General features: G+C 39.4%; 2 protein-coding genes across 2 annotated transcripts in view; one reads left to right on the top strand and one right to left on the bottom strand.

The window, feature by feature from the left end:
- On the bottom strand, positions 3,473–4,969 carry LOC107632888. The gene is made up of 5 exons (XM_016336526.1): positions 4,840–4,969; positions 4,430–4,582; positions 3,968–4,291; positions 3,587–3,829; positions 3,473–3,501 (listed from the first exon to the last, which is right to left on the bottom strand). Exons 1-5 carry the CDS (start codon positions 4,967–4,969, stop codon positions 3,473–3,475), a joined length of 879 nt encoding a protein of 292 aa, XP_016192012.1.
- LOC107632887 overlaps positions 6,456–12,222 on the top strand; it is an 8,520-nt gene continuing 2,753 nt past the window's right edge. The window contains exons 1-13 of the mRNA XM_021117248.1: positions 6,456–7,616; positions 7,962–8,077; positions 8,248–8,456; positions 8,886–9,005; positions 9,401–9,529; positions 9,621–9,746; positions 10,214–10,266; positions 10,378–10,477; positions 10,570–10,687; positions 10,801–11,010; positions 11,111–11,363; positions 11,475–11,592; positions 11,720–11,809. Of these exons, the coding sequence (XP_020972907.1) occupies positions 6,781–7,616; positions 7,962–8,077; positions 8,248–8,456; positions 8,886–9,005; positions 9,401–9,529; positions 9,621–9,746; positions 10,214–10,266; positions 10,378–10,477; positions 10,570–10,687; positions 10,801–11,010; positions 11,111–11,363; positions 11,475–11,592; positions 11,720–11,809 (2,478 nt within the window). The 5' untranslated portion in view covers positions 6,456–6,780. The remainder of the gene's footprint in view (positions 7,617–7,961; positions 8,078–8,247; positions 8,457–8,885; positions 9,006–9,400; positions 9,530–9,620; positions 9,747–10,213; positions 10,267–10,377; positions 10,478–10,569; positions 10,688–10,800; positions 11,011–11,110; positions 11,364–11,474; positions 11,593–11,719; positions 11,810–12,222) is intronic.

The raw sequence follows: 12,222 nt of genomic DNA on the forward strand, positions 1-12,222 counted from the left end.
ATAAGTATTTTAAATAATTTATGATTATTGAACTTATTCTGGTTATGCATAAGTTGGGTACAAAATATAATTTTATTGGTAGTAATAATGGACATTTGAGTATAATCATGTTATTGTTAATATAATTATGTACTGGTAGTTACAATAAAAATGTGATATTGCAGGGTTCATGGATGTTGATATGTGATCACTTTTTGCCGTCGGACTCGTACAACCCAATTGTTGAGGGGCATTTACGGTAAACTGGTTTTTACCATGTTTCTCAGATTGGAGTTGTTCAATGCCAGTCAGCAATGATTAATGCTCTAATCGAGAGATGGCGACCAGAGACTCACACATTTCATTTTCCGGTTGGTGAGTGTGCCGTGACGTTGGAGGATGTGGCGATGATTCTCGGTCTGCTGACAAATGGAATTCCAGTTACAGGACCAACCATGAGTAGTTTTGAGGCCTTGGAGGCCGAGTGCTTGCACCACTTTGGTGTTGCACCGAGGAAGACGGACTGTAGAGGAAGCTTTATAAAACTGACGTGGATTAAGGGTTTGAAGGATTGCATAGTGTTGACTGATGATATTCAGATTCAGAGGTACGTCAAGTGTCACATAATGTTATTATTTGGGGACAAGTCGGGTGCAGCGGTGCACTAAAAATTTCTGCCTTTGCTTCGTAACTTCACTGGGATCATATAGTTTAGTTGGGGTTCGGCATGCCTCGCACACTTGAATAGATCATTGTGTAGGGCAACTTGTGTCGACTGCAAGGAGATGGATGGTCCGCTTACACTTTTTCTTACTTGGGTTTGGATCTGTCTCCTATTTCTTGCGTCGATTTCTGACAATCCCCAAGTGTTTCCAATTGCAAATAGGTAAAATGAATTAATGTATGCGTTGAAATCTCTACTAGAAATTGTATTTTATTTTTTACATAATAAGTTAAATAAGAGATTTCTGACGGCAGGTGGCGCAACTGGGAACGTGGAAATTATGCTTACCGATACCATACGCTTGCGCACTACAGGAGGTTGTTGGATGATCTGCAAGAAGGACATGTATGTTGTAAACTACTAGTACCTACTGTAGTTTGATAAATGAATTAATTGTTGTGTAGTCATTTGATGGTCTCGATGTGTTCAGTTTGTGTGGTAGGCTTATAGCATTGACCACATTAAGCCAGATATGATTTCTGTAGACATCCGGCAGCATTCAGTTGTTTGGAGTGCCACAGTGCCGCTTATATCTTTCGATAGATTCAGGAGGCAGGTTGGCTTGATCCAGGATATTCCTAATCAAGAGCAGGATCTAGATGCATCACACGGGAAAGTACTAACTGAATCTAAGAATTAAGATTGGTCTGACACTTACTCTTTTTGGGTGATGCAATGGACCAATCGGTATAGTCATATTCTTGTTGATGATTTGGTGCCTTTACATTATCCTTTGGAGATTTACATGCATTAGTACCAAGGAACATTCGGTGCCCACTTGCAGATATCGGACCTCGTATTTCAAGAGAATTCAGAGGGTCCTCATAATCAGGAGGATCAACAACAAGAACCACCGACACTGCCCCTGCCACCGCCACCGGTCCAACAGAAGGTTCAGTATGTTACACCGTATGTTTTGCACACGCATCCGTCGGATTATTTTACACAGTCAGTCCTGTTACATCAACAGTATTGGAGTGGTCCACAAGTTGATGTAGGGGAGCAAGCTTCATTTAGCAAGCTGCTTGGTTTCATGGCTCCAGGGCCAGGTTACTTACATTCAGGTAATTATGATGACATTCCCACCGACTAGTTGGCACATCCGAGTGGTATTACTCCAACTAGGAGGTCATTAGATTCGATACCTCAGGTTCGCACTACCTCTGAAAATTCTGGAGATAGAATGTTTGTTGACTGGTCTAGGAGTGTTGATGCCACGAGAGGGATTATACAAAGTGGAAACACTAGGCGTATTCCAATGAGTCTAATTCAGGAGAGCAATAAGTCAGTTGATGATGAGACTGATGACTACCTAGTAGACCATCCGGATAGTGATGGCGATGAGGATGAGGATGAGAATGAGGATGAGGATGAGGAGGACGACAATGATGTCGATGATGAGCCGGCAGGTCAAGATGATGAAGACCACGGTGATGATCCCACACCTAGTGCAGTTAAGCTATTAGTTGTATATTGATAATTAACTAGTTTGTGTTGTATATTGATAGTAGCATATAGCATTGTCTTGTATATTTATAGTCATTTTGTTTTGATTATTTACATGTCTTGTATGTTGATCTGATAGGTACGGCTACAAGTGAAAAAGGAAAAGGCTACAACCTTAGAACGGATCCTCCGCGCAGGAGCACTAATCGGTATACCCCGTCCGCTTTTAACAGGGTTGTAAAGAAGTGCAAGAAGTTATACAAAGATGTGAAGTCGGCAATGAGAAAATAATGTGTGTGAAGTTGTTCATTGTGTTAACTAGGTAGTTGTAACTATTTTGGTTTGAATGTGTGTATTGATTATGTTAATTAGGTTGTTGTTACTGTTTTGGTTTGCATTTATGGATCGACTATGTTAATCAGGTTGTTGTTATACTTAATTATGTACTTAATTAAACTGCATACAATATATCAAAATGCTAATGTCATACAATAACATACAGTCAACTGAAATGCAACAAAAATAACTCTAATTTCCGACTAGTCCCGCACTTGGACCACCACTTTGACGACATCTACTACGGTTGTGGCCCTCAGCACCGCATTGCTTGCATCGCCTAGGACCACGTAACATACGTGTATCCATCTCCTTCAAGAAGCGGGTCATCTTAGGCCGACCTATGGCTACCCGTCTTAGGAACGGATTTCCAACGAATTGAGGTCCATGATAAGGAGGCTATGTTGTAGGATTTTCCAGTGGTCTGAACCTAGCCCTGTATACTCTTCGAACTTGGTCCATCTTGTAAACGTCATGAACATACACTTGCCAATCCAACCGATGATTTGCACAACAAGCAAATACATGTCGACACGGAATTCTGTCAACCTGGAATTCACCATAGTCGCAACGTTGTTGGCGTAGGTCAATTGCATACTCAACCCCACTAGGCATCTCACGTACTTCAAAGACTTCAGTTTCTCTGTCAAAGCAACTAACTTGTATGTTTCCTGATGCTCGTTGATTTGCATGCAACTTAGAGGTCACAAGCTCAGAGAACACATGCCCAGCATTAATGCGAGTCTCAGCCTTAGCTCTTTTCCTAGTGAACAACTCATTCAGTCTGTAAAATGTAGCCTTCACAAGTGCAGTGACTGGGAGATTGCGTGCCCCCTTCAAAACGGAGTTGATGCACTCCACAAGGTTGGTGGTCATATGACCCCATCGATATCCACTGTCAAATACCAAAGCATACAGCTCACGTGGGATCTGGTCAAGCCAGTTGGTGTAAGCCTCACCCCGTTTGCGTAGTCGTTCATAGCACATCTAGTACTCTCGAATCGTCCTCGAATATCCTATGATAAGAAACATTCAACCATGAACAACATTCTATTCCATCGTATTTATAATAATAAAAGATTGCCTGTAATTCAAACTTACCGATGTTGACGATAAGCTTTTGCAGGTAAGGTGTCTTGAACTTCCTCAAGAAATTCGACTCAATATGCCTTATACAAAACATATGGAAAGCTCTAGGAGGAGACCAAGCCCCATTACTACGAGCAATAGCTAACCTGATGGAATCGTGTCGATCAGAGATAAGTCCTACACCATCGCGTGTCACCACATGTTGGCGCAAGTTACTTAGAAAAAAGTACCACGCCTCAGAAGTCTTTCCCTCCACTATGGCAAATGCAATAGACACAATATTGTTATTGCCATCTTGTTAAACTGCTACCAACAAAAAACCCTAGTATTTTCCATACAAATGAGTCCCGTCCACCTGCACAACTGGCTTGCAATGTCTGAATGTCCTTATACAAGGGTAATAATTCCAGAAGACTCGATGCAGTACACAGATATCAGGAACTAAATCATCCCCCTGGTATGCAGGCATTATTTCAAAGTGAACCACCGCTGACGGCTCCTTGTAACACATGGCCTCAAACCATATGGGCAAGGCTTCGTACGATGCTTCCCAACCTTCGAAGATTGACTCCACCGCCTTCTGCTTTGCCAACCATACTTTGCGATAACTGATGGTGTAGTTAAACTTCGACTGTACTTCTGCAATGACTGATTTCACCTTTATAGATGGGTCAACCTCTACCAACGGCTTAATTGTTTCTGCAACTGTCTTGGAATCTAGTTTCGAATGGTCTTGAGAAATACTAGATCTGGTACAAGTGTGACTACCATTGTACCTCCTTATCTCCCAACAGTACTTCTTCTACATTTTGGTAACCCAGATAAGCCAATCACAACCTGTGCCATATTATGTACATTTAGCATAGAATGTCGTCGGTTCCAACTCATACACCCTATAGTCTACACCTCTACGGATGGTATAATCCTTCATCACCTTGATTATTGCCTCTCTCGAACTGAATTTCATTCCAACCGTGAATTCACTATCCACCACAATAGGAAGCTTTGCTACAATTACACAGCAAGATATGTATTCTCGTAAATAATAATAGTCTATATTTTAACAGATATAATTATAGTCTATATTTTAGCTATCTTATCTACCTAAAGACCTAGTAAATATAGTCCATACTAAAGAACTATTAACTAATAAAATAATCAAATGCATGTTACACAAATTATAATTCACAGATCACATATTTTACTCTTCTGATCTTATTGATCTACTACCCCAAACTATCACATAACTATCTTTCTTTACATACCTGTATTCATGTATTGAGGAAACTCCGGTGCATGCATAGCCTCCAAATCCAACGACCGCGTGAAAGAAGGCTCTTGAAACGGTTGTTGGTTTGCCAATACATTTGTGACCTCCGCTACATCTGCGTTCATAGTGCCGTTAGCTTCATCATCTTCTTCACCCAGACCAACTATCTCATAATTACTTTAAAATTCCTCCTCGCTATCACTATTATAATCTTCCAATTCAATATTTCGGTCCATTTTAGACTGCTCGAACTCAATATATAGCTCGATGCATGACATTCGATGGTGATTTTCAATATATATTGAAAACATTTCATGCATGCTCGCTTCATCCGTCACGTATTTGGTTTGAAATTGAACGAACCCCCAAAATACGGATAAAGGATACATGTACAAAATACACGATACTCTCCTAGATATATGAGGATCTATCTTCTCACAAATCACACCTTTTAATTCCTCAAACGATAATGTGTATGGAATAACAACATCTAACGGATTTTCACATACAAATTGAACTCCTTCATACGTTTATAATAAAATCTGTCCAAAATAATATATTTTCAAAATAACTCTATCATCTATGATAATAGTGATATACTAAGCACTCTCAATCACACTATTATTTTTTTGGAAGAATGAAGAAGAAGGAGAACCAGAGAAGAGGAGCAACATTACTTCCTGGTTTTTTGAACTAGACGAAGAGATAGTAGAACTAGTGGGGAGTTCTCAAAGTAATCTTTATGTATACAGCAACAAGCAAATCGGACGGTCCGACCGCGTCCTCGCATTTCAAATTTTTTCATAACACTAATCGGATCGTCCGATTAGTTCCAACATATTTTTTCTGTCCTGAAATCGCTGGTCCAATTTCAGTATCTTCAACGTTCTGCTTTGCACAAATCGAACCATCCGATTTGTGTCACTCTTTCTCTGCAATAAAATTAGACGTTCCGATTTTTTCTCACTAAAATAAAAAATTAAACGCCATCACAACAGTATAAATCCCACTAATACTCCATAACTGAACATATCTCATGTATCAAACTCATATAAAAAAATATTAGCCTATTATTACTTGTATTTATTAAAAATTATTTTTAATTTAACTTATCAAACATAAATGCTACCATTTTTAAAAAATTAATTTTTAAAATCTACTTGTTAAAAGTAAAAATTTTTACAAACCAAATGTCAATGATCCATAATATTAACTACACGTCGATTCATAATAATTAATTTAATATCTCACTGTTTCCCTTTTTTAATTATCCTCTGCCATAAAATAAAAATCCAATAAAAGGCTGTCATTTTCAAGAAAGAGTATAAAATTAAATGAACTTAGTCTATTATTTTCCCTTCATTTTTTATCGTACTCATGAGTCATGACTCATGATGGGTTGCAAATATTGGGAACGCGATATTCTGTGGGCGGAGAAAAGCCCGTAATTAGTTAATCACTTATCTGGGCCAAAAGTGGGCCGGCTTGCGTGAGAGATGTGAGTCAGCAGGCCCTGACGTAAGAAAGAAGAAGGAAGGGTACACGTGGGAAGCCTAGGTGGTGCCCCACCGTGTAGACACCTATNNNCTTCGGTTTCTTCCTTTCTTCATTTGTCTTTCTTTCTTTCTGTGCCAAGTCTCTCACTCACTGCTCTTTCGCTTTTCTGCTTCAACTGCCTTTACTTTCCTTTAATCCTCCGTCCCACATACCAATTAGACACCTTACACTCGTACTCATCATACACATACACCATTTCCTTTCTACTTTCTTTCTTTCTTCTGCGCTAAGTTTTTTTCTGATTCCTCAATTGAATTCACCAAAATTTCTACCTTCCCTGTGCTGCATGATATTCCACGAAACCAATTCCACAGAAACCCTAGCCACTTCAGTTGTCTCATAAAATCACTATATCTGTGATGAGTTCGGCTCCTTTTTAATGGCTCGCGCTCATCACAATCACACGCTGCTTTTCATACTATACTTTACCTTGTTTTTTCCCTTTCTTGATTTTGCTTCATCATCTTCTTCTTTAGACCATGATTTCTCCATTATTGATTGGGATTTTGACTGGCTCCACGGGGATTACACTCCCCCGGCGCCGCCTCAGCCTCCGCCGCTGCCGCACCCGCCCTCCCTCACCTGCGAAGACGATCTCAGGGGAACTGGTTCTTTGAGAACCTCCTGCGACCTCAATTCCAGTTTGGTTTTCGATAGGGATGTGTACATAGAAGGAAATGGGAGCCTCAACGTGCTTCAAGGTGCGAGCTTGAGTTGCCCGATTTTGGGTTGCGTGATTTTGATCAACATCAGTAAGGGGTTCACCTTGCAGAACGGTGCATCCATCGTTGCTGGAACTGTCTCTGTGGTTTCCCAGAATGCCAGCTTGCTCGCTGGCTCTGTCATAAACGTGACCGGTATGGCCGGTATGCCGCCTTCTCAGACCAGTGGCACGCCGTCGGGGACTCAGGGCGCCGGCGGGGGTTACGGCGGCAGAGGTGCCAGCTGTGTCTCCGACAACACCAAGCTTCCCGATGATATCTGGGGTGGGGATGCGTACTCCTGGTCCTCACTGGACAAGCCGTGGAGTTATGGGAGCAAAGGGGGGACCACAAGTAAAGATGAAGATTATGGTGGGGAAGGAGGTGGCAGAATCAGCTTTGAGGTACTTGATTCCATTGAAGTCTCTGCGGATCTTTTGGCAAATGGAGGTGACGGTGGGATCAAGGGTGGTGGAGGTTCTGGTGGTAGCATTTATATTAAAGCTCAGAGAATGTAATGTGGCCCCTTTCCCTCTCTCTTCCTTTAATGCAACAGTACATTTTTAAAGTTGAGCATTACATCAGTTTTTTCTTCCTATTCGGGTTTATTATGTTATACGTAGTGACTAGTGAGTGTGTGTATATCTGATCGGTTGGCAATGGTCTTGCAATTTTTCTGTTCTCATCGTTATTAGTTTTTGCTGAAAGTGTTTACAATGAGGTACTCTTTAACATGCAAATGTTAAACAAGCAATGCTTCCCTTCATGGGCTTCAACTCTTCTCTATTTCCCTGTGTAATTTCAGATTGCCGGGGCTAATGAAATAGTTTGCAACTAATCATGTCCTCTCAAAACGCAGGACCGGAACTGGCACTATCAGTGCTACAGGAGGTGGTGGGTTTGCCGGAGGTGGAGGTGGACGAGTTTCAATCAATGTCTTCAGCAGACACGACAATACGAAATTCTTCATTCATGGTGTGATACAGTGACTGCTGTTTTTAAATATGCAATTTTATTGACCCCTGCCTTGTGTTGATTATAATTTTCAAGAACAATTTTATTCTGCATTCTGATAAGTGAAAGTTTATTAATGCTAAGAAATGCTACTGGCATGATATAATATGCTTTTCTTTTGTTTTTTGCAGGAGGAGTTAGTCTGGGATGTTCTGGCAACGCAGGTGCTGCTGGGACATATTATGATGCTGTTCCTAGGACACTCACAATTTGTAATTATAACTTATCTACACAAACTGATACGCTTCTGTTGGAGTTTCCTAAGGTGCCTCTTTGGACAAATGTTTATATCCAGAATAAAGCCAAGGCATTGTTTCCGTTATATTGGAGCCGTGTTCAGGTGATTGAAATACTGAGCCTGTTTCCCATTGAAATGACATATTATATTAATTTTTGAAAAAGGGGGGATGTTTTGAAGAGGTGAACGGTTGATAAGAGTAATTTAAGCAGTACAAAAATAAAATCCTTCATAAATAATTAAATATTCAGATGCCAATAAGAGTTACTAATGGACATTCAGGCTAAACTTGGAGGATCTACGTTTGGCCATTTGTTGGTATAACGTCTCTTCTGGGAAAAATGAAGTTGAAGAAAAACTAGGAATCGGTTGACAATAGACAAGGCAAATGTGATATAGTTACCTATTATTGTCTATTAGGATCAATTGATGGAGGGATCAATATTCTGTTATTTTTAGTGCTATCTTCATATCATCGCAGTTGAGATTTAAAGAATTGATTAAATACTACGTATTTTCATGAACTTACAGGTCAGTGGGCTAGTTCGTTTGACTTTTGGCTCTGTTTTAAGTGTTGGGCTTGCTCATTATGGTTCATCAGAGGTTGAGTTAATGGCAGAAGAGCTTCTAATGAGTGACTCCACAATCAAGGCAAGCGGATTTGGACAGCTTCTTTTTTCTTAGAGTAGTACTTTTTTCACTTTTGGACATTACGTGCTCTTTCAAAGCCCCATGTTATAATAATTGTTTCTCTTTTTTGAAGTATTTATTAATATTTTTTAGTGTTTTATATAAACCTTTTTTAAAAATAGATAGATTGTGAAAAATTAGCTAGACTAGAGTCAATATTTGGTTTATATATCTTGCGCTGATCCAAATTCAGAATCCATATCCTACTGACTTAAATAATATAAAAGTTTGAGGGAGCCAGTTGTTCTTATTGATCTACAACTGGACATTATTCTATCGCATGACATTTGTATTGGATGGTTAATGATGAATAATGTGTTCCTGTCTATTTTTGTTGTTTTTGCTCTATTGATTAGGTATTTGGGGCGCTTCGTATGTCTGTCAAGATTCACCTGATGTTGAATTCCAAGATGCTTATAGATGTTAATGGTGAACCATTTGTTTCAACAACTTTACTTGAAGCTACCAACTTAGTAGTTCTCAAGGTTGGTATCCTTTGTATTTTTCTCATTTCCATCAGAAGCTTAATATGTATTTTTTTTCTTATGACATTCTTCCCTATGTGGTGGTGAGCAGGATTCATCAATTATTCATTCTAATGCAAATTTGGGAATTCATGGACAAGGTTTTTTGAACTTATCTGGACCTGGAAATCTGATTGAAGCTCAACGTCTGATTTTGTCATTGTTTTATACTATCAATGTAAGTCAAAGTGATACATTTAAGTTCATAGGCTTTCTCTATGTTGACATTATGTTTAGGCACATCTGTTTTGTATCTTGGAGCAATCATGTGCATGCTCACTTTGATGGAAGTTTTATTTTGTTGGGGCAATCATCTGTTTTGTTGGTATCAAGAAAATTTGAGCTACAAATTTGGTGGATTGAACATAAAAAAAAAGGGAAGAAAAACTTGGGGGATTGATGGGTGGGATATTTTTCTACTCAAATTTGGTACTGCAAATTCGGGTTGGCAGCCAAACAATTATGTATTTTTTTAAGCAACATCTGAGGGTTAGCATGTTATGAGCAAAGAAGTTTGACTTTGTAGGCAGAGACAATAGCAATAGTTTCCGAAGCTAGTTAACTTACATTTTTCCTTCTTGTTCCATTTATATTTACTTGTCTTCTTGTCTTAGTAATAATAACTCTCATCTTTGATATTTAAAGGTTGAGTCTGGATCTGTTCTAAGAGGTCCTTTGGAGGCTGCTGGTGATGATATGTGAGTTTATTGGATGTATAGTAAGAAAGCTTTAGCAATTAGCATGCAATTCTCCCTTTCGTTTAATGTATTATTTTCCTTCTTTTTTTTTTTTTCTTTTGGAAATGGTAGGACACCAAAACTCTACTGTGAACTTGAGAATTGCCCTGTGGAATTGCTCCATCCACCTGAAGATTGTAATGTGAATTCTTCATTGGCTTTCACCCTTCAGGTTGTTTATTACTCAAGTCAAAAACAAAATCACTATAAAGGTTAGATTATCTCTGTATCAAGGATAGTAAATATCTTGGGTTGCTATTGCAGATATGTCGGGTTGAGGATGTGAATGTCGAAGGCACCATAACTGGCTCCGTTGTGCATTTTCATTGGATTCGAAATGTGTATGTCCAAAATTCTGGTGTGATCAATGTCTCTGGGCTTGGTAGTGTTTTTTACTCTAGATCCATGTCCATAACAGATCTCATACATTGTTTTTATATGGTTTTAAATGGTTTATTGTTACTGTACTGAATTGTTATTTGGAGTTTTTTGCAGGCTGTACTGGTGGGTTGGGTAGAGGAAGGTATTTTGAAAATGGAATTGGTGGGGGTGGTGGACATGGAGGCTATGGTGGGGATGGATATTACAATGGTAATTTCGTTGAGGGTGGTTCGACTTATGGTGATGCTGATTTGCCATGTGAACTCGGCAGTGGCAGTGGAAATGATAGCCTAGCTGGTGCAACAAAAGGAGGTGGAATTGTAGGTAAGATCTGAATTAAAGTTTGGTTGTGTCTAAACATAATGCTGTTACTCAATAATCTCAAGTGAAAGCTGGTTTATAATTATTATCTTGATTTTGGCAGTGATGGGTTCATTGGAGCACTCATTATCAAGTTTGGTCGTGAAAGGTTCACTTAAAGCTGATGGAGAAAGCTTTGGAGGAGATACAGGGCAGGATGGTAAAATTACTTCAAGCATTGGTCCTGGCGGTGGCTCTGGTGGAACTGTTCTGTTGTTTGTTCAGACTGGTGGAAGGATTCACTTTCATTGGTCTAATATTCTAGTTGGAGATGAATATATCCCTATAGCAAGTGTAAATGGAAGCATTCTTACTAGGTTGGTGCACAAGCAAAGTATGCTTATATGGGCTTCTTCTTCTTCTTCTTCTTCTTCTTCTTCTTCTTCTTCTTCCAAGATCTTTTATTTAGTTTTCATTTCTAATTTCAGAGGAGGACTTGGTGGCGGGCAGGGTCTTCGTGGGAAAAATGGATCTATAAGTGGAAAAGCTTGCCCCAGAGGGCTTTATGGCATCTTCTGTGAGGTATGTCAGCAATCTTCCTTTACTATTTTCATTCAACATTTTTATAATTGGAATGAAATTTAGAAAAACTAGTTGCCCTGGCATCATCAACTTTATTTTGTGATCCTTTTTTCTGTCACCCACATAGTATCTGGGCTGGTTTGTTCATGTGTGTATAGGTGAGATGAGTCTGATAGAGCTCTGTGTCGTGATTGTCCGCCTGATGAGCTTCCACATCGTGCCATATATATTCCTGTTCGAGGTATTTTCCATAACTAAAATGTGTCATACTTGAAACAGAGTTAAAGCCTATTAATGTGTGCACTTCTACTTGAAACATTTCCTTAACTGTTTGATACTCTCAGTCAAACCTCTGTGCAGTGCAAGTGTAACCCTCTTTTAATATTTTATCACATAATTTTAAATTGATCAGATTCCTAATTCCCATTTACTTTAAATAGGTGGTGTGGTAGAGAATCCTTGTCCGTACAGATGCATATCTGATAGGTATCACATGCCAAACTGCTATACCACATTTGAAGAGTTGGTTTACACTTTTGGTGGGCCGTGGCTTTTTGGTCTTCTTCTCTTGGGTGTCCTCATAGTGCTTGCCCTAGTTCTCAGTGTTGCACGAACGAAATACATTGCGGGGGATGATTTACCACCCCATGCGTC

The sequence above is a fragment of the Arachis ipaensis genome, chromosome B03 (genome assembly GCF_000816755.2).
Source record: "Arachis ipaensis cultivar K30076 chromosome B03, Araip1.1, whole genome shotgun sequence".
Lineage (NCBI taxonomy): Eukaryota > Viridiplantae > Streptophyta > Magnoliopsida > Fabales > Fabaceae > Arachis > Arachis ipaensis.

Bases quoted from the DNA above. Each gene is read 5' to 3' on its own strand.
- LOC107632888 (XM_016336526.1), bottom strand. From the start codon at position 4,969: ATGAACGCAGATGTAGCGGAGGTCACAAATGTATTGGCAAACCAACAA. The intron at 3,830-3,967 runs GTATAAGGACAT...CATTTGCCATAG, and splicing joins CTTCTGGAATTATTACCCTT to TGGAGGGAAAGACTTCTGAG. The intron at 3,502-3,586 runs GTAAGTTTGAAT...TTCTTATCATAG, and splicing joins AAAGCTTATCGTCAACATCG to GATATTCGAGGACGATTCGA.